The sequence below is a fragment of the Bradysia coprophila genome, unplaced genomic scaffold (assembly GCF_014529535.1).
Source record: "Bradysia coprophila strain Holo2 unplaced genomic scaffold, BU_Bcop_v1 contig_250, whole genome shotgun sequence".
In the NCBI taxonomy this organism is placed as follows: Eukaryota; Metazoa; Arthropoda; class Insecta; order Diptera; family Sciaridae; genus Bradysia; species Bradysia coprophila.
The window spans coordinates 361,712-383,564 of record NW_023503512.1 but is presented as its reverse complement, the minus strand read 5'-3'; the positions used below and the strand labels follow the sequence as shown (position 1 = coordinate 383,564).

Here is a 21,853-nt window from a genome sequence, read left to right as displayed (position 1 = left end):
TTTAATCGTAAGTATATTTGTACAAGGTTTCTCCTTTTTGTCCTGTGATAAATAAAGTTGAATTGAATTGAATTGAATATATTTCGTACTAATGATTTGTCCATGTCCATCTTCAGGCTGATAAACAAATAGAAAAATACAAAAAAAAATTACAAAATAAAACGGTTCACTAATGACTTGTTGTTTACCTTGTTGAAATCAAAACTTGGTAAATTAACAAACTTTGAATTGACTAGAAAATATGGCTATGCCATTTGATAAATTACACTACTGGCTATGTCTAAACGAGTGACTGACATGAAGTCAATCGCAAAAAACCTTAGTTGAACACTAAAATTGCACTTTGTTAACGGATTACCGTTTACAATCAAAGTGGACGAACAACAAGGACAAACAATGCTGATTTCGGTGTATCACACCTCATCAGTGCACCTATGTCTTGCGATGACCATGTGCATATCAGTACGACACAAACTGAAATGAGCAATCATTTCAATTGTACGAGCGCACATACACTTCTTCGTCACTTGTTACAAACTCGTTTTTTGTTTGGTTGCTGTATCTCTCACATACAGCTTTTTTGGATCTCTCACATCCGACAATTTCTTGGAAATTTTAGTAACAATAAACGACAGTCCCGTTTCAGCCGTCGGCCGGTGAGGACTTGCGGCCCTTGGTAAATACTTCGGATTCCCAGGTTTCCTCAGTGGAGTGTCGTATGTTTGAGCCAGGGACTGGAGCGAGCTCAAATAAGGGATGTGACACCCCCTCTAACTGAAGGTGTTATCTTAAAGCTCCTCCTGAATAAGTTTTCAACTTCAAAGAATTATAACCTTGTTCAAATCTCTTTAAAATATTCCGAAATCATGGAAAATCCAGGCAAGGAAAATTCTTCCGTTAGGCCAAAACGAAACGATTCGAAGAAATGCTACTCTCTCCTAGCACTCCAACGAGAAAATGAAAAACTGAAACATCATTTGAAAGTTCTGCAAGCTGGTCATGAAGAGAAGTAAGGAAAAATTTGAATCGATTTTATGTATAGAACTACACCCACTCTACTCACACAGAGAAACTCTTTTGGCCGAAAACCTGCTAAAAGTTAAGGTGCTCGAAAATCAAATTCATGAACTAAAAGTTTCACTAGAAGCATCTATTGCCAACAAGAAGATGTAAATTCAATTTTTCAAATGTCGTTAGGAATAATTTCGATCTATTTGAACGTTTAGAGTCGAAATGAAGGATGCTTCTACGTCGGTAACAGTCGTTATCGAAATGAAAGATGCTTCCACTAACGTTAGAGTAAAGAGCAAGGATCGGTCGACCCCGAAGTCAGTCATTTATGTGGACAAGGGAACTCAAGTTCGAGTGAAAGATTCTATTCCTTGCGCAAACATTGAATCCAAGATTGAATCGGCATCGTCCTCAGTCGTTAATCTGGACAGTGAAAGCCAAGGCATAGCTGCCCCACGCTTCAATGAAAATGCTTACGTGCGACAGTATGATGATGTCACCGAGATTGAATTGTTTGACACAGGTTTACAGGATCAGGAGCTTTCGTTCAATTTTGTAATTTTGATTATGACACAAAAGAAATGAAAAATTAATTATTTGGCTGCAGAAAGTAGAACTGTTGACCACCACATATTTTATTACATTCCGTACTCTGCTACCAAACATTCTACTGTTTACAGCTAGACAACACCATTTTTCATTTTCTTGAAGTGATCTTGATCTTACACTCAAATTCGTTTACAGAATGAACGCCCTAAAAAAATGGAGGTGCGAACATCAGCAAGCAGTTTGTATGGGATGCTGCTGCCCCTAACAGTTTCCAGAATTTGAAGCGTGTACTAGCTTGTATCTACTCCGTGGTATGCTCGAAGGGAAATGCTCAACATGATGTTTATAACATTATAAAGAACGCACTGAATAATGCAAGAGCAAAATATTAAATAAATTGGGTTGGAAAACAGTCTCTGTCTATGACTTTTTAATTCAGATTTAATTGAGGCTGAAGTTTTGATAAGTTATTTGTATAAAAATGTATGTCTTAGTAAGACATTGTCTTACAAGGCGAGATACTGAATTATTTGAAAACACATCCAATCTCCTCCACCGAAATTTATTTTCAGCCGTTGTTTTACATTCATTTATGATTTTAGATCAAATTTAGATCAAAGCAAAGGCGAACTAATGCGACTCTTTCAAGTCGCGCGCCTGTACCTGTGGTCCAATCGAAAAGTGATGTATGGAAGGTGCACCTTATTTTTGATAATGTACAAGTCGTCCATACATCATTTTGTCCAAAAACTTCAAATTTAGCCGATATAATTTTGGGTCATTTTGACAATGCCGCTACTATCCGTGAATGTGTGTTGTTCGTATTGAGGCTATTTAATATCGAGGTCGTATCCCGGGTAAAAATTTCAGTCTCAGTGAGACCGAAAAATACGTAGTCTCAAGGGTCTCATTTCGGTCTCATTGACTTTTTCAGTTTGCGAGAAGTCTCAATTTTAATTTATTTTATGTAAATGAATAAGAATGAACGAGAGAAGCTGAGTGGTCTCGTTTCGACTACTTTTCGAGAATGTTTGAGAATGAATGAGTAGTCTTTTTTGACATTTATTTGTTAGGCGTGATGAGACTGTCCGAGTGGTCTCGGATTTAATACTTTCCGAGACTGGACAAGTGGTCTCTTTTCGAATAATTTTTCCTTACACTTTCCGAGACTGACCGAGTGGTCTCGTTTCGACTACTTTTCGAGAATGTTTGAGGATGAATGAGTAGTCTTTTTAGACTTTCATTTGTTAGACGTGATGAGGCTGTCCGAGTGGTCTCGGATTTAATACTTTCCGAGACTGACCGAGTAGTCTCATTTAAAAAAAAAATATTCAAATTTTGAGAACGGAAAAGTGTTCTCATTTCGAGAAAATATTTTCTTCCAATTTTGAGAACGGAAAAGTGGTCTCATTTCGAGAAAATATTTTCTTCCAATTTTGAGAACGGAAAAAAGTTCTCAATTCGAGAAAATATTTTCTTTCAATTTTGAGAACGGAAAAGTGTTCTCATTTCGAGAAAATATTTTATTCGAATTTTGAGAACGGAAAAGTGTTCTCATTTCGAGAAAATATTTTCTTCCAATTTTGAGAACGGAAAAGTGTTCTCATTTCGAGAAAATATTTTATTCGAATTTTGAGAACGGAAAAGTGTTCTCATTTCGAGAAAATATTTTATTCGAATTTTGAGAACGGAAAAGTGTTCTCATTTCGAGAAAATATTTTCTTCCAATTTTGAGAACGGAAAAGAGTTCTCAATTCGAGAAAATATTTTCTTTCAATTTTGAGAACGGAAAAGTGTTCTCATTTCGAGAAAATATTTTCTTCCAATTTTGAGAACGGAAAAGTGTTCTCATTTCGAGAAAATATTTTATTCGAATTTTGAGAACGGAAAAGTGTTCTCATTTCGACAAAATGTTTTCTTGGACTTTTCAGAACGGAAAAGTGTTATCATTTGGCAAAAATATTTTCTTAGACTTTTGAGAACGGAAAAGTGTTCTCATTTCGACAAAATGTTTTCTTGGACTTTTGAGAACCAAAAAGTGGTCTCATTTGGCAAAAATATTTTCTTAGACTTTTGAGAACGGAAAAGTGTTCTCATTTCGACAAAATGTTTTCTTGGACTTTTGAGAACCAAAAAGTGGTCTCATTTGGCAAAAATATTTTCTTAGACTTTTGAGAACGGAAAAGTGTTCTCATTTCGACAAAATATTTTCTTGGACTTTGAGAACGGAAAAGCGTTCTCATTTCGACAAAATGTTTTCTTGGACTTTTGAGAACCAAAAAGTGGTCTCATTTGGCAAAAATATTTTCTTAGACTTTTGAGAACGGAAAAGTGTTCTCATTTCGACAAAAAAATTTCTTGGACTTTTGAGAACGGAAAAGTGTTCTCATTTGGAAAAAATATTTTCTTGGACTTTTGAGAACGGAAAAGTGTTCTCATTTCGACAAAATGTTTTCTTGGACTTTTGAGAACGGAAAAGTGTTATCATTTGGCAAAAATATTTTCTTAGACTTTTGAGAACGGAAAAGTGTTCTCATTTCGACAAAAAATTTTCTTGGACTTTTGAGAACGGAAAAGTGTTCTTATTTCGACAAAATATTTTCTTATTATTGATAGGTAGTTGGCACGACTGTATGATAAAGATGATATTATCAGTATTACCAGATAACATGTTAAAATCACCCGCCTAAACAAAATAAATTTAAAATGAATCTTTCATTCGTAATTGTTCAAATTTTATGCCGCACATTCAAAATCTAATGTTATAAAATCGAGTTAAAGAGTTCAGGTTCTCGAAATGAGACCACTTTTCCGTTCTCAAAAGTCCAAGAAAATATTTTTGCCAAATGAGAACACTTTTCCGTTCTCAAAAGTCTAAGAAAATATTTTTGCCAAATGAGACCACTTTTTGGTTCTCAAAAGTCCAAGAAAACATTTTGTCGAAATGAGAACACTTTTCCGTTCTCAAAAGTCCAAGAAAATATTTTTGCCAAATGAGAACACTTTTCCGTTCTCAAAAGTCCAAGAAAACATTTTTTCCAAATGAGAACACTTTTTGGTTCTCAAAAGTCTAAGAAAATATTTTTGCCAAATGAGACCACTTTTTGGTTCTTAAAAATCCAAGAAAACATTTTGTCGAAATGAGAACACTTTTCCGTTCTCAAAAGTCTAAGAAAATATTTTTGCCAAATGAGACCACTTTTTGGTTCTCAAAAGTCCAAGAAAACATTTTGTCGAAATGAGAACACTTTTCCGTTCTCAAAAGTCCAAGAAAATATTTTTGCCAAATGAGAACACTTTTCTTTTCTCAAAAGTCCAAGAAAACATTTTTTCCAAATGAGAACACTTTTCCGTTCTCAAAAGTCTAAGAAAATATTTTTGCCAAATGAGACCACTTTTTGGTTCTCAAAAGTCCAAGAAAATATTTTTGCCAAATGAGAACACTTTTCCGTTCTCAAAAGTCTAAGAAAATATTTTTGCCAAATGAGACCACTTTTTGGTTCTCAAAAGTCCAAGAAAACATTTTGTCGAAATGAGAACACTTTTCCGTTCTCAAAAGTCCAAGAAAATATTTTTGCCAAATGAGAACACTTTTCCGTTCTCAAAAGTCCAAGAAAACATTTTTTCCAAATGAGAACACTTTTCCGTTCTCAAAAGTCTAAGAATATATTTTTGCCAAATGAGACCACTTTTTGGTTCTCAAAAGTCCAAGAAAACATTTTGTCGAAATGAGAACACTTTTCCGTTCTCAAAAGTCCAAGAAAATATTTTGTCGAAATGAGAACACTTTTCCGTTCTCAAAAGTCTAAGAAAATATTTTTGCCAAATAAGACCACTCTTCCAGTCTCGCACACCCGTAAATGTTAGCAAAGAGACCACTCGTTCAGTCTCGTTCATCCTCAAACATTCTCGGAAAATATTTGAAACGAGACTACTCGATCAGTCTCGGAAGGTGCAAAGAAAAATTATTCGAAAAGAGACCACTCGTTCAGTCTCGAAAAGTATTAAATCGGAGACCACTCGGTCAGCCTCATCACGTCTAACAAAAAAAAATCCGAAAAGACTTCTCGTTCATCGTCAAACATTCTCGGAAAATATTCGAAACGAGACTACTCGGTCAGTCTCGGAAGGTGCAAAGAAAAATTATTCGAAAAGAGACCACTCGTTTAGTCTCGGAAATTGTAACAACGGTTCAAAAATAAAACTGCCAATAGATATATCAGATTTAGCAGCAAGCGTAACGTCGTTGGTGGTCCGATCCGAAAGTTAAGCATCATTGGTCGCGGTTAGTACTTGGATGGGTGACCGCAAAATACATCACAAAATAAAAAAAAAGGTAAAAAAAATCAAAATATTACTAAACATTATTACAATCAATTTCAGTCAACTTCTTCTGTACAAATTGGATCTAGTGAATTGTAAGAGAAATGAAAAGTTGTGGCCATCTATGAACTCAACAGAGAAGTAACAAATGACAAAAAACGGGACAGAGAATATGAGACTCAAAAACAGTCTAACATACTCAAAATGTGAGACGTCTCAAAAAGAATAAAAAAAAACTCAAAATGTGAGACCTCTCAAAAAGAATAAAAAAACTCAAAATGTGAGACGTCTCAAAGAGAATAAAAAAAACTCAAAATGTGAGACGTCTCAAAGAGAATTGAAAAAACTCGAAACGTGAGACGTCTCAAAGAGAATAAAAAAAAACTCAAAATGTGAGACGTCTCAGAGAGAATAAAAAAAACTCAAAATGTGAGACGTCTCAAAGAGAATTAAAAAAACTCAAAACGTGAGACGTCTCAAAGAGAATAAAGAAAACTCAAAATGTGAGACGTCTCAGAGAGAATAAAAAAAACTCAAAATGTGAGACGTCTCAAAGAGAATAAAAAAAACTCAAAATGTGAGACGTCTCAAAGAGAATAAAAAAAACTCAAAATGTGAGACCTCTCAAAAAGAATAAAAAAACTCAAAAAGTTAAAAAAAAACTCGAAATGTGAGACGTCTCAAACAGTCTTTTTTTAAAAATTATCATCAGACCACCGTCTCAAAAAGTCGAAATGAGACTGCTCATCTAGTCTCATACCGTCTCAGAAAGTGGAAATGAGACAACTCATCTAGTCTCATACCGTCTCAGAAAGTGGAAATGAGACTACTCATCCAGTCTCATACCATCTCAGAAAGTGGAAATGAGACAACTCATCCAGTCTCATACCGTCTCAAAAAGTCGAAATGAGACTACTCGTTCAGTCTCATACCATCTCAAAAAGTCGAAATGAGACTACTAATCCAGTCTCATACCGTCTCAAAAAGTCGAAATAAGACTACTCGTTCAGTCTCATACCATCTCAAAAAGTCGAAATGAGACTACTCGTTCAGTCTCATACCGTCTCAAAAAGTCGAAATGAGACTACTCATCCAGTCTCATACCGTCTCAAAAAGTCGAAATGAGACTACTCATCCAGTCTCATACCGTCTCAAAAAGTCGAAATGAGACTACTCGTTCAGTCTCACACCGTCTCAAAAAGTCGAAATGAGACTACTCATCCGGTCTCATACCGTCTCCGAAAGTTGAAATGAGACTACTCATTCAGGCTCATACCGTCTCCAAAAGTTGAAATGAGACTACTTATTCAGTCTCATACCGTCTCCGAAAGTTAAAATGAGACTACTCATTCAGTCTCATACCGTCTCGAAAAGTCGAAATGAGACTACTCATTCAGTCTCATACCGTTTCGAAAGGTCGAAACGAGACTACTCATTCAGTCTCACACCGTCTCGAAAAGCAGACTACTCTGTCAAACAAGTCTGAATGAGACTACTCGTCAGTCTCTCGAAGTTCAAAAAAATTATTCCAAATGAGACTTCTCTGTCAGTCTTCCAGATTCTCGAAAAATATTGAAAACGAGACTACTCTGACAATCTCATAAAGTCTCAAACATCTTTGAAAAATATTTAAAACGAGACTTCTCCACAGTTTCGGATGAATTATGATGAATTTCGGATGAATTATGAGAACTAAACCAGTCTCAAAGGTCAAAAAAAGAGACGTCTCACCTCCATACAAAAAAGCTGTATCGAAAAGACGTCTCACGACCACTTTTTTTTTTACCCGGGATGTAAGCAAGCAGTGTGTTTGTATGAGTGGACCAGCTGGTAAAACAGCTGAAGCAAACTCAGACACAAATTTTGGATGACATAACTGAAGGTTAATTTAAATAAATCACCGTTGAGCGAATAGAAGTAAGATTCGCCTTGTATAAGCCGATTCCAACAAGACTTGCATAACGTTTTTTAAAATACTGCCCCAATTTGTAGTGTTGCCTTTTGCCAATCTATATCAGAATCAAACCAATGGAAATTCAGTTTTCACCTTTCTATTTTCATCTCTTAAATTGAATAAAATCTTACGTTCGTCAGTTGAGCGTAGCCTCCGGGCCAATATCTAAGCAATCAATACAAAATTACAAAATACTACCTTCGGTAGTAAAAGCTCTACATCATTCTGACTGCAGTAACAGTATATTACTTCCTAGGTTCCAAGTTTCGTATTTGATAAGTGGGGTGTTACAGCCTGACCCGAAGGGGAGGGCTGTATTCCCCACTTGTCAAATACACAACTTTGAACCTCGTAAGTACAATGTTTTACGTGATTAGGCAATGTAAATGAAAATGAAACATGCTGTAACACGTAATGTGCTTTACTATCATAGTTGACCGTGATTGTATAATAGTAGATTACATCAGAGCCTATGTAAATGAGTAATACATGTGTGCGATGTTTGCTGCGTGTGAGCCGAAGGCGAACCGCCTAATTTCGCACACATGTGCTACTCATTCACATAGGCTCTTCTGTACTGTACTTTAATGTGTAAGTACATATAATGACAAGGGGCGGAAGTAAAAGAATTCAACCGTGTGTGAGAGTTGGAGCCCGCGCCGAAGACTGGCTGTACTGGGCGATGCGCCTTTTGCTTTTTGGCGCTCCTCAGACCAAAAAAGTTTATTTAGGCGCCTCTGAACCTTTTCCAGCCAATTCGCCCGATGCGTCTTTTGGTAGCCAGCACTGCGTATCGCAAACACCAGAACCAAAATTTTGAAACAAGAAGGCCAGAAATTGCGGGGGTTCAGGGGGCGGCAGCCTCCTGGCACATGAAAAATTTAATAAATCAGCCACACACAACAAAAACACACACAAATAACCAACAAATCATTCAGCCATTCGTTGTGTTAATTTCAATAAGAGCACTGTCGCACGCTTCATTTCAATTTTGATCGCAGTAGACCTATTGACTAGAGTTAACTCTCGCATTATGTACATTGACTTTCGCTTGCGTTTTTTTTACTTCATCACCGAATTTCGAGGTAGAAAGTATTAACTTTCGATGTTGGTATCAAAATTGTTTTTTTTTTTATTATTTTATTTGCATAATTTCCGATGTTTGTTCCAAATTCCAAGAATCTAATTCTCAGTGCAATGAAAAATAGAATGCGAATATAATTTTCTTAGGCAGGCGAAATTTAACTTCAATTCATTCTGTTCTTTTGCCGATATAACGTGGCTGCGACTTTCAGTCAATTCAAGTGAAAATATAAAAATCGGGTGAAAATGGATTCAGTAGGATTTAGCGATGCAATCATGGCTTCTGCTAACCGAGCAAAAGATCAAGCGTTGCCGTTAATTTCACGCGAAAGATATTTGAAGACTTACAAAGCATTTCAAGGCTGAAAAGTGTTGCGTAACGTGAAAGGAGCTACGTATAAAATTTTGCTACTTTCCTATTTATAAAACACCATCGAGCCTGTAGGCATACTATTCGATGTTGAAATCGATGATAAAAGTTAAGGAGAATATTAACATCGGTCAATATTTTCAACTTATCAAATTTTTAAAGGCTAAAGCGAAAGGGTGAGCCAGCGAAATGAAAGAGTCGAAACTCAGTAGAGAAACACTAGATCTGATCGCAAGCCGAGTACAGTTGATAAAAGACGGAAAGAGAGATTCTGTAGAATGACTTGACAAAAATTATCAACAAAGCAGTGAAATCAGATCTAAGAAAATATAATGTCCAACTGGCTCAAAACACAATTGAAGCTATCTGAAACATGAAGGTCCTACGGTCAAAAATGACGAACGCAAAGAAAGAAATCTTCAAATTACGAGATAAAACAGGAACAATTCAGACGGATGGAAATGCGATATTAAATATCGCAAAAGAATTTTACGCAGATTTATTCTCATCAGTTCGACCAGATCCGACGAATACCGCTGAAGATAGACCAATAATTAGGATCGGAAGATATGCCTGACATAACTATTGACGAAGTATAGGCTCCAGTAGCCGAAATGAAAAACAAAACGTCTCCCGGTGAAGATGGTGTTCCAGTGGAAGCCATTAAATAGGGTTGCCATTCGTCCTCTTTTCAGAGGACATGTCCTCTTTTTTCGTCTAATTCTTCTTTTTTGTAAAAATTCTAAGAACATCACTTTTTTCACACAACGTCCTCTTTTGTCCTCTTTTTTCTAAAATATTGTTAAATTTTAGCAAAACTCTGTTAAGTTTGGTGGTCAAATTTTACGGAAAAAATTTCGCTGCGCAGCTATTTCTAAAACTACATAGTTTCTACAGCATTCGAATGATATAGTTGACTAGTCCTCACAGTCAAAAATTCGACTCCATATTTAGGAATTAAGGAAGCTTTAGCATTATGATTGGGAATTTTTATGTTTTTATATGCATAAAATAAGGAGTAAACCAGGAGTATTAAAAAAACGAAATTAAGTTGAAATCGAAACATATTCTAGCAGCAATTTAAAAATGCAACTAAATTGGTGTGAAATAGGCAGAATGTAGGAAATTCGTGAGAAACGGAAAGGTTTTAGAAAATTTTCCTACATTGGTCAGAAACAGTCAGATTTCAGAAAATGTGCCTAGAACAGGCCTAGATTTCTAAATTATTAAGAAACACGTTTCTTATTTTTTAGATTTTTACTTCTTAACAAAAATGGAGTATCGAAAAAAACTTATGAATTTCTTCTGAGATAAGTGCATGTTTGTAGCTTACAGTTCAAGAACTCCAAGTAAAGTTAGCAAAAAAAGTAAAAGAATCACTTTTCTGGAAAATATGAAGAATATGAAGGTTTTTATAAAAAAAGGAAAAAAAGGTCATGTTTACAAATGGTACTGAAACCTCGGATTCGCCTCAAATCAAATGAAATTTTAATTTTAACTTTTCTCACTAATTATTTGAATATCTATTGGTCCACATAGAATAATAAAAGAGCTAAGACTCTATATTTGTCCTCTTTTCGTCCTCTTTTTCGAATTAAAAGGCGTCCTCTTTTTGTCCTCTTTTTTCGTACAAAATGTCCTCTTTTCGAATTTTCAAAAATGGCAACCCTACATTAAACTAGGTGGCTACTCATTATTGGGTGCAATAACGACTTTGTTTAATCAATGTCTCCAATGGGAAGAAGTACCAGAAGCCTGGGAAAATGCGGTAATTACATTGCTACATAAAAAAGGAGACATAACAAAGTTGGAAGACTTACGACCCATCAGTCTCTTATCAACACTGTACAAGTTGATCATGAAAATCGTTCTGAAGAGGAACACCAAGAAGCTCGACTTCTACCAATCTGTTGAACAAGCTGCATGTAGATCAGGATTCAGCACAAACGACCACTTACATGTGATGAGAACGCTAATTGAGAAATGCAATGAACACAAGATTGCTGTGGTCTTGATATTCATAGACTTTGAAAAAACTTCTGTTTCAGTGGAAACATAGTCGATATTGGACTCATTAGACGAGTGCAGAGTAGACTCAAGGTACTCCAACATAATTCGATACGTCTATACAAACGCTACGTCGTGTATAAAACTCCATAAAAGCACGGAAAAATTCAGAATTGGCAGAGGTGTACGACAGGGTGACACCATATCATCTAAGTTATTCACATCGATTCTGGAGACTATTTTTAAGAAATTAGACTGGAGTAAAATGGGCATCAACATAAATGGAGAATACCTGAGTAATACCTTGAAAACGAAAATCATGACAAACATTGACGACGACAGATACATTAAAATTAGATACTGTCATTGAACGAGTCGACAGATATGTGTACGTAGGTCACAAATTGAAGTTGGGTCTGGATCATGTCCGGAGCGATAGCGGAGGACTTGACGCAGTCTAACTTCCAAAAAAAGAACGAAGAAATTTTTTTGATACGCGGCAACTATATATAGGCGAGAATTTAAGTTTCTTTACTTTGGCCTGTATCACCACAAATCCTATTCTATCTTATTCGCGCTTCAAATACGAGCAAAACGAGCTATCACTCGACTATGTAACTTTAAAATTGCCGGAGATACATCGTTTTGAAGTTGGTCATTTTGATAGAAAATGCACCAAATTAACGTTTTCCAAACAATCAAAATCTTTCAACTTACTCTGTATGTTTCTATCTATCTGTCTATCTATCTGTCTATCTATCGACGGTCGATCTCGGAAACTAGTCAGCCAATCTCCATGAAATTTTGCAGGAGCCTCAGGGTGGGCATAAAAATGAAAATGTGATACGCCATTACCCCAGGAAAAACCAGAATTTTGTTTTATTGGCCTCGAAGTGGTTTCTGAGTGTGGTTTTCGAGGGTCGGGAACGCGTTTTCGGCTGTAGCTTAGCTGTATTGAAACCTACAGAGGCGTGCGACCCATCAAATGAAAGGTATTCGTAACACGATTCGAACAAAAAAATAATTTAAAAAATCGGGGCAGATTCGTTTGAGCTAGAGTGATTAGAGTGACCAAATTTTGAGCTACTCGAGCGTAGGATGAAAGGACTAATATTTTTTGGGTTATGAGAGATAGAGAATTACTTTCTTCGGCAAAGTCTCAGAGTTTTACGAGTAGAACAGAGGGGCATATGTGAAAAATGTCGAAAGTTGGAAATGGGTGGGTCAATTATGTTTTTAGAGGTATTTCTTGAATGGTGGCAGATAGAGGGTTACTTTCTTCGGCAAAGTCTCAGAGTTTTACGAGTAGAAAAGAAGGGCATTTGTGAAAAATGTCGAAAGTTGGAAATGGGTGGGTCAATTGGGGTTTTAGAGATATTTCTTGAATGGTGGCAGGTAGAATTACTTCTTCGTCAAATTTTCGAATTTCGTCAAATTTTCGAATTTCGTCAAATTTCGTTAAATTTTCGAATTTCGTCAAATTTCGTCAAATTTTCGAATTTCGTCAAATTTCGTCAAATTTTCCAATTTCGTCAAATTTTCAAATTTCGTCAAATTTTCAAATTTCGTCAAATTTCGTCAAATTTTCAAATTTCGTCAAATTTCGTCAAATTTTCGAATTTCGTCAAAATTTCAAATTTCGCCAAATTTTCGAATTTCGTCAAATTTTCGATTTTCGTCAAATTTTCGAATTTCGTCAAATTTTCAAATTTCGCCAAATTTCCGAATTTCTGTTATAAACTGTTATAAAAAGCAGTGTTCTAAAACTTCTAAAACGACTGATATCCCAACAAAAATCTCTTCGAGAAAAGTGTGACGCAGTCTTTGAAGTACAATTTCTAAAATGAATGATATCGCTAGAGTTGACGCTTTCAGCTTCGTTACGCAAAAATTAAATTTTACACCCAATTTTAGTTCAAACAAGCTGGCTTAGTTTTTCTCATCATCTGCCAAATAATTTTTACCAAAAAAAATTTGACTGGAAACAACTAAAATTTTACCAAAAAAATCTGCGTCGCATGTGGCAGATAAATTTTCTTGCTGGTCTGTTCCTGAACATTTGCCACTTTGCGACGCAGACTTTTTTGGTAAAATTTTGGTTGTTTTGGTAGCGATATCATTCATTTTAGAAATTGTACTTCAAAGACTGCGTCACACTTTTCTCGAAGAGATTTTTGTTGGGATAACCAAAATGCAGAAATAAAACATAGAATTGGTCTTGCATGGTCAGCGTTCGGAGATCTCAGACTAATTTTCAAAAGCAAAATGAATAATAGTCTGAAACGCAAAGTCTTCGACACTTGTGTCCTTCCAGTGCTCACTTATGGAGCGGAAACGTTAACTTTAACAAAAGCATCCGAAGATAAATTGAGAGTGACACAAAGAGCCATGGAACGGAGTATGCTTGGAATAACACTCAGAGACAGAATGACGAATAAATGGATTCGACAACAAACCAGGGTCGTTGATGTCATGGAAAGAATAGCATCTTTAAAGTGGAGCTGGGCGGGACATATTGCAAGACGGACGGACGAACGTTGGACCAAAAAGATCATGAACTGGAGACCACCTAAAACACGACCTAGAGGCAGACCACCAGAGAGATGAAATAATGGTATAAAGAGAATTGCATGCGCAAATTGGCAACAACTGACAACGGATCGTTGGGAACGGAAGAGAATTGGGGAGGCTTACGTCCAGCAATGGATAGAAACCGGCTGAAAAAGAAGAAGAAGAAGAGGTGTATTTAGAAATATATAGATGTCCGCATAACACATAACCAATTACTTCTCTGTTAACAGAAAATCTCTAAGTACCATTTTTCCCAAGATATTTCAATTTTACTAAAATCCAATATGGCCACCGGCAGCCATTTTGTTAGGAGACCGGAAATAGTGCCGTCGCTTTTCATTCGTTAATACCTTTCAAATAAAAAAAAATCATGAAATTCGGTCAAAATATACTCGAGATATTGACAAAATACGTTCACTGTACGGCCGAGTAGCCCGATAAGAGCTCAGTCCAAGAGACCCAGCTCACGCTCCGGTGAACATAATTTCATAAACTTTTTTTCCCTGAAAAACCGTAAACCACTTATTGGGCCCCAGCTCCCGAGGGGTCGACTCAAAAGCACCCATCTTTGAACTTAGCCTGTCTTTTGACATTACCAAACGAGAAAAAAGAATTTTCAAAATCGGATACATTTTACTCAAGTTATCGTGCTGACAGACGGACAGACGAACGGACTTTTTTCCCGCTGATTTGGCATCTCTGGACCACCACAATAGGTTTTCCCTTACTCAGGTAGTCTAATTCGACGTGTTACAATCGTATGCGTAAACCTTTAAGACCCCAGTACTTCGTACGAGTCTAAAAAGTGCGCGAAACTTTGAAAATCGGGCCAAAACTTTGATTTTTTAGGTCCGGTCCAAGCTCAACCCGACAGATTTGAAGCCCGTCCGGCCCAAGTCCGATCGGGCCGGATAAAAGCTGGGTTGGAGCGACATCTTCGGCCGGCCCGCACGTATCTTCTCTTCTTCTTCTTCTTTTTCAGCCTGTTTCTATCCACTGCTGGATGTAGGCCTCTCCAACTTCTTTCCATTTCGTACGTATACACAGTTTCAATTAACAAATTGACATGAGCAGAATGATAAGGCAACTATCAAAACTTACTTCACGTGAAAATGAATTGGGCAAGGGAAGAGTTTACGATTATGTTAAGGAATATGTTGCCATTAACGAGACAAAAGTCATTTTTATCTTCAAAATCATCGTATGTTGTAGAATATTGCAAAGTATTCATTGCTATGAAAAGCCGTAAATGTGATAAATTCAGGTAAATAATTTATAAATTTTCTGTCCTCACACAAACGATTCGTAAAAACAACTGTCGGCCTCGCCACTTTTTTTTAGAAAGTGCTGTCATGGCCACTTTTTATCATACCAGTCTAGGAATGATTAGTTTGAAGCAATTACGTGATTTCCCCCTTTATGGTGCAAATATCTATTATTTGATCATTCGAATACATACTTTTCCGGAGACCAAGGATCATTTTCCACTGATGGCGCAATCCACGTGTATATGTTCCTGTTTATTAAGATTTGGGAAAATTATTGATCAACGTGTTGTTCGATGAAGTGTGTATATATGTTTAATAAAATTAAAATTAAATCATACCTGTCGCCATGCCTACAGACAGTATGTGTCATAATCAGTTTGTCACCTTCATTGCTTTTCCCATTTTCACATGGATCTTCTTCGCGGCAAATTTGTCTGCAAAATGAAATCCCAGTAAAATATAGAATAGAAATCGAAACAATGCTGATATAATTGTTAATCAACATTTTTGTAGAAGCACTTCACGTAAACTAAATACAAAATGTGATATATTTTCAAAAAAAACGAGATCACTCATAAAAGGAAACGTGATTTTATGGAACCACGATCAAACACTTAAATGCTAGATCTATTCACACAAATGTGACCTTAAGGTATTTGAACAGCTTTAGTATTCAATAATTATTGTTCATATGGTTTTCAAAAAAAACTAGGTTTGTGGTGAAACCTGTTCCTTGAAATTATCAGAGTGAACCTGAAACAACAGCGAGGGGCAAACCACTCAAAAGAGTTGCAAATGAGTCGCAAAGAGTTGCACGCGAAAAAAGAGTTGCATCGGAGTTGCACGCTCAAAATGAGGTGCATAAGAGTTGCATTCGAGAATTAAAAATAAGTTGCACGCGGAAGAAATGAATTCTGATAATTTTTAAGAGATCACTTGAGCTACAAATAGTTCAATCAACAGTGAACCACTTCATTATAATGTTGAAAGAGCGGAAAAATAGAGAAAAAAGAAAATTATTCAACTGGTATGTGAAAAGTTGTATGTAAAAGTCCAGTTAACTAGGAATAAACCAGTTAATTTAAGTGAGCTAGATGCCACTCTTTTTGACATTCTCTTTTATGTATCTGTTTTACATGGAGATAAAGTGGTTTTTCGCGTTAGCAGATAAAATATAGTATGTAACTGCTTCAATATTGTTATTTTAGCACGTGGGATTACAACCCCTACCTTTGGCTCGGGCTATACACTTTCCAGTGGCCAAAATAAAAATTTGGAAGCAGGTAGATAATGTACTATTATACCTGTTCATTGATATTGCAATCCACATCGTTCAAATCAATGAAATTTGACGATAATTTACCGATAATCGTTGTAAATTTTATCCTCATCGGTCCCATTGAATATTTTTATCAGTACTTAGGAACATTGATGTCATGGGTTTATGATATCTTGATCGGTAAAGTTTAATGTTTTTCTCAATTTTTTTTTTGTTTTTAACAAATGTTGTTGATTTTTTTATGAAACCGAGTTGAATATGAAAAGTGTTGCAAATCGAGTGGTTTGCCCCTCGAGCAACAGTTAACAACAGAAAATAATTGCTAAAAATAGATGCAAAAGTTGATGAGACGTTATTGAATAGCGTAAATCATAGCCGCAACGGTATGGACACATATACTATGATCACTCAAGCAGAAATCTGTGCTATGAACACGGCGTGCAACACGCTACATGAAAATGCTACCATGAACCAAAGCATAGATATATGTTCTGACAGTCAAGCGACCCTGAATATAATGACCCTGAGGACATTGCTGCACCTCGGAAGTAGCAACAATTGTTACATAGGCAGACCCGTAGATACTAACGGATAAATAGATGACGAATCCCAAATACAAATTTTGTCTGTCTGTCACGTCGATATCTTAAGTAAATCAAACCCGATTTCAAAAGATTGTATTATTGAAATAGTGAGACTAAGTTCGAAGATGGGTGATTTCGGGTCGACCCCTCCTGAGCTGGAACCAGTAACTGCTTTAAGGTTTTCCGAAGATATCTCCAGCCATTTAAAGGCTACACTTGTGAGTGATACTTAAAATCCGCCAAAAAACCCTCAACGGTGAAAGTGTGACGCAAGTCCTTTTTCGTTGATAAAACTTTTGCGTTGAGGCGCAGAATGCGTCACCCTCAGCGATATCAATTATTCTGCAAGTAGAAACAAGGACTTGCGTCACACTTTAACGGTTTAAGGTTTTTTTGGCGGGTTCAGTTCTTTTGGAAGTTTAGGGGGAAGCATCTCATGTCAACAACATCTCAAATCCAATAAAAAATCCGATGGAATCTGGGAAGTGCCAGAAGAATCATCTTTCCTCCCTTCATTGAGGAGCCAACCTTGGAAAGCCTCACTTATATCGACAATAACCCAAATCCATCAAAACACTCTTTCCAACATTTACCAATCATCATTCGTCGATAGTATTAAACGATCGATAAATTAATTCAATACAACCAATAAAAAATAATAAACTACTGATAAAAGTACCTATAAACAAGGCATCAGAACAGTCGGAGAGCCTGCAGCGACTGAGCCCTGTACGACCCGTAATGCTATTTCGTCCGTAACCATAATACGTATGTAGCCCCTAATGCGTCTACAACCCTCTAATGCGTCTGTTACCAAAATGCTTCCGTAGCCCGATTGCGTCCTTGACATTATTGCCCTAGTCAAGTTCGGCATGGTCAAATTTACTGCAAGTGTTCATTTTTTAAATTGCGCATAGCGCAATTACCAAAGCCCGTACGAAGTATGTTACCCAATTATATTATGACTAGGGCTGTCAAAACTATACAGTCAGTTCCGTGGAATATCAATTTTGCATAGAAGGCGGACACTATACTTTTGGTCATAACTCTTGTGGATGTACTTGCATACTTCCCAAGACCGACTTTAGTATACAGCATAACAATGATTTAAAATAATTATTTCTTGAGTTATTGCAATACTCTTTCTAGCAACCAAACTTCATTTTGACGCAGTCCACAAATGTGACACTGACTTTTTTTTGTAATAGTTGCCGTGCCGCGCTCTTTTTTATAAATTTAACGAAGCAACACACAAAAAAACACGTCACAATCACAAATTATTAATTTTCGAACACCGAAATGGTAAGAGTATCCCTAATATTTTCAACACAAAAAATGACTTCATTTAATTTATTTTTAAAAGTGTAAAATTTTCTATGACAGAATACACTGTACAGTTTTACCACCTTAATCTTCCTAGTTTGGTTGCTAGAGAGGGTACTGGTTATTGCTGAAAAACTGTTCACGGGACCTCTGAACACTTTGCACCGAAAACAAAATTAATCGAAAAAATTAAAGATGTGGCTTCTCTAGAATTGAAAGACGAAAGACCTATCACTCATATCAATTGGAGAACCCGTGTTCCCAAAGCTAATGAAATAACCTGCAGTTTTTGCGATATTACGAAAAGCTAAAAAATAACTGAAATGTCACTTCGCAATCTGTTGACAAATGAACAATGAAAAGAATTTTGCATATGTCATGTACCAAGAAGGCGGATATCAAAAACGGTAGAGGTGCAGCCGATCGCCATTTTGTTACTCTACATTGTGAACAAAAGCATCCGAAGATAAATTGAGAGTGACACAAAGAGCCATGGAACGGAGTATGCTTGGAATAACACTCAGAGACAGAATGACGAATAAATGGATTCGACAACAAACCAGGGTCGTTGATGTCATGGAAAGAATAGCATCTTTAAAGTGGAGCTGGGCGGGACATATTGCAAGACGGACGGACGAACGTTGGACCAAAAAGATCATGAACTGGAGACCACCTAAAACACGACCTAGAGGCAGACCACCAGAGAGATGAAATAATGGTATAAAGAGAATTGCATGCGCAAATTGGCAACAACTGACAACGGATCGTTGGGAACGGAAGAGAATTGGGGAGGCTTACGTCCAGCAATGGATAGAAACCGGCTGAAAAAGAAGAAGAAGAAGAGGTGTATTTAGAAATATATAGATGTCCGCATAACACATAACCAATTACTTCTCTGTTAACAGAAAATCTCTAAGTACCATTTTTCCCAAGATATTTCAATTTTACTAAAATCCAATATGGCCACCGGCAGCCATTTTGTTAGGAGACCGGAAATAGTGCCGTCGCTTTTCATTCGTTAATACCTTTCAAATAAAAAAAAATCATGAAATTCGGTCAAAATATACTCGAGATATTGACAAAATACGTTCACTGTACGGCCGAGTAGCCCGATAAGAGCTCAGTCCAAGAGACCCAGCTCACGCTCCGGTGAACATAATTTCATAAACTTTTTTTCCCTGAAAAACCGTAAACCACTTATTGGGCCCCAGCTCCCGAGGGGTCGACTCAAAAGCACCCATCTTTGAACTTAGCCTGTCTTTTGACATTACCAAACGAGAAAAAAGAATTTTCAAAATCGGATACATTTTACTCAAGTTATCGTGCTGACAGACGGACAGACGAACGGACTTTTTTCCCGCTGATTTGGCATCTCTGGACCACCACAATAGGTTTTCCCTTACTCAGGTAGTCTAATTCGACGTGTTACAATCGTATGCGTAAACCTTTAAGACCCCAGTACTTCGTACGAGTCTAAAAAGTGCGCGAAACTTTGAAAATCGGGCCAAAACTTTGATTTTTTAGGTCCGGTCCAAGCTCAACCCGACAGATTTGAAGCCCGTCCGGCCCAAGTCCGATCGGGCCGGATAAAAGCTGGGTTGGAGCGACATCTTCGGCCGGCCCGCACGTATCTTCTCTTCTTCTTCTTCTTTTTCAGCCTGTTTCTATCCACTGCTGGATGTAGGCCTCTCCAACTTCTTTCCATTTCGTACGTATACACAGTTTCAATTAACAAATTGACATGAGCAGAATGATAAGGCAACTATCAAAACTTACTTCACGTGAAAATGAATTGGGCAAGGGAAGAGTTTACGATTATGTTAAGGAATATGTTGCCATTAACGAGACAAAAGTCATTTTTATCTTCAAAATCATCGTATGTTGTAGAATATTGCAAAGTATTCATTGCTATGAAAAGCCGTAAATGTGATAAATTCAGGTAAATAATTTATAAATTTTCTGTCCTCACACAAACGATTCGTAAAAACAACTGTCGGCCTCGCCACTTTTTTTTAGAAAGTGCTGTCATGGCCACTTTTTATCATACCAGTCTAGGAATGATTAGTTTGAAGCAATTACGTGATTTCCCCCTTTATGGTGCAAATATCTATTATTTGATCATTCGAATACATACTTTTCCGGAGACCAAGGATCATTTTCCACTGATGGCGCAATCCACGTGTATATGTTCCTGTTTATTAAGATTTGGGAAAATTATTGATCAACGTGTTGTTCGATGAAGTGTGTATATATGTTTAATAAAATTAAAATTAAATCATACCTGTCGCCATGCCTACAGACAGTATGTGTCATAATCAGTTTGTCACCTTCATTGCTTTTCCCATTTTCACATGGATCTTCTTCGCGGCAAATTTGTCTGCAAAATGAAATCCCAGTAAAATATAGAATAGAAATCGAAACAATGCTGATATAATTGTTAATCAACATTTTTGTAGAAGCACTTCACGTAAACTAAATACAAAATGTGATATATTTTCAAAAAAAACGAGATCACTCATAAAAGGAAACGTGATTTTATGGAACCACGATCAAACACTTAAATGCTAGATCTATTCACACAAATGTGACCTTAAGGTATTTGAACAGCTTTAGTATTCAATAATTATTGTTCATATGGTTTTCAAAAAAAACTAGGTTTGTGGTGAAACCTGTTCCTTGAAATTATCAGAGTGAACCTGAAACAACAGCGAGGGGCAAACCACTCAAAAGAGTTGCAAATGAGTCGCAAAGAGTTGCACGCGAAAAAAGAGTTGCATCGGAGTTGCACGCTCAAAATGAGGTGCATAAGAGTTGCATTCGAGAATTAAAAATAAGTTGCACGCGGAAGAAATGAATTCTGATAATTTTTAAGAGATCACTTGAGCTACAAATAGTTCAATCAACAGTGAACCACTTCATTATAATGTTGAAAGAGCGGAAAAATAGAGAAAAAAGAAAATTATTCAACTGGTATGTGAAAAGTTGTATGTAAAAGTCCAGTTAACTAGGAATAAACCAGTTAATTTAAGTGAGCTAGATGCCACTCTTTTTGACATTCTCTTTTATGTATCTGTTTTACATGGAGATAAAGTGGTTTTTCGCGTTAGCAGATAAAATATAGTATGTAACTGCTTCAATATTGTTATTTTAGCACGTGGGATTACAACCCCTACCTTTGGCTCGGGCTATACACTTTCCAGTGGCCAAAATAAAAATTTGGAAGCAGGTAGATAATGTACTATTATACCTGTTCATTGATATTGCAATCCACATCGTTCAAATCAATGAAATTTGACGATAATTTACCGATAATCGTTGTAAATTTTATCCTCATCGGTCCCATTGAATATTTTTATCAGTACTTAGGAACATTGATGTCATGGGTTTATGATATCTTGATCGGTAAAGTTTAATGTTTTTCTCAATTTTTTTTTTGTTTTTAACAAATGTTGTTGATTTTTTTATGAAACCGAGTTGAATATGAAAAGTGTTGCAAATCGAGTGGTTTGCCCCTCGAGCAACAGTTAACAA

The 21,853-nt window shown here is 36.5% G+C and overlaps 1 protein-coding gene across 2 annotated transcripts; it reads right to left on the bottom strand.

The window, feature by feature from the left end:
- Positions 1-7,675: 7,675 nt before the first annotated feature.
- On the bottom strand, positions 7,676-20,956 carry LOC119078368. 2 transcript variants are annotated; one of them, XM_037185873.1, is made up of 7 exons: positions 20,838-20,956; positions 20,604-20,794; positions 20,457-20,513; positions 15,475-15,570; positions 15,328-15,384; positions 7,969-8,002; positions 7,676-7,892 (listed from the first exon to the last, which is right to left on the bottom strand). In XM_037185873.1, exons 2-7 carry the CDS (start codon positions 20,768-20,770, stop codon positions 7,767-7,769), a joined length of 537 nt encoding a protein of 178 aa, XP_037041768.1. In that variant the 5' UTR covers positions 20,771-20,794; positions 20,838-20,956; the 3' UTR covers positions 7,676-7,766. The 2 variants fall into 2 exon arrangements, 1 of the variants encoding a protein (XP_037041768.1); XR_005088004.1 differs by lacking the exons at positions 20,457-20,513; positions 20,604-20,794; positions 20,838-20,956 and adding an exon at positions 15,709-15,827 and having other exon boundaries at positions 15,475-15,665.
- Between the last annotated feature and the right edge of the window lie 897 nt (positions 20,957-21,853).

What these genes read in the sequence shown, in the direction of transcription:
- LOC119078368 (XM_037185873.1), bottom strand. Translation starts at nt 20,770, where the DNA reads ATGTTGATTAACAATTATATCAGCATTGTTTCGATTTCTATTCTATAT. An exon ending in GATCCTTGGTCTCCGGAAAA is followed by an intron (nt 8,003 to 15,327) that starts GTATGTATTCGA and finishes TTGATTGCTTAG; the next exon opens with ATATTGGCCCGGAGGCTACG. An exon ending in GCTACGCTCAACTGACGAAC is followed by an intron (nt 7,893 to 7,968) that starts GTAAGATTTTAT and finishes ATTCTGATATAG; the next exon opens with ATTGGCAAAAGGCAACACTA.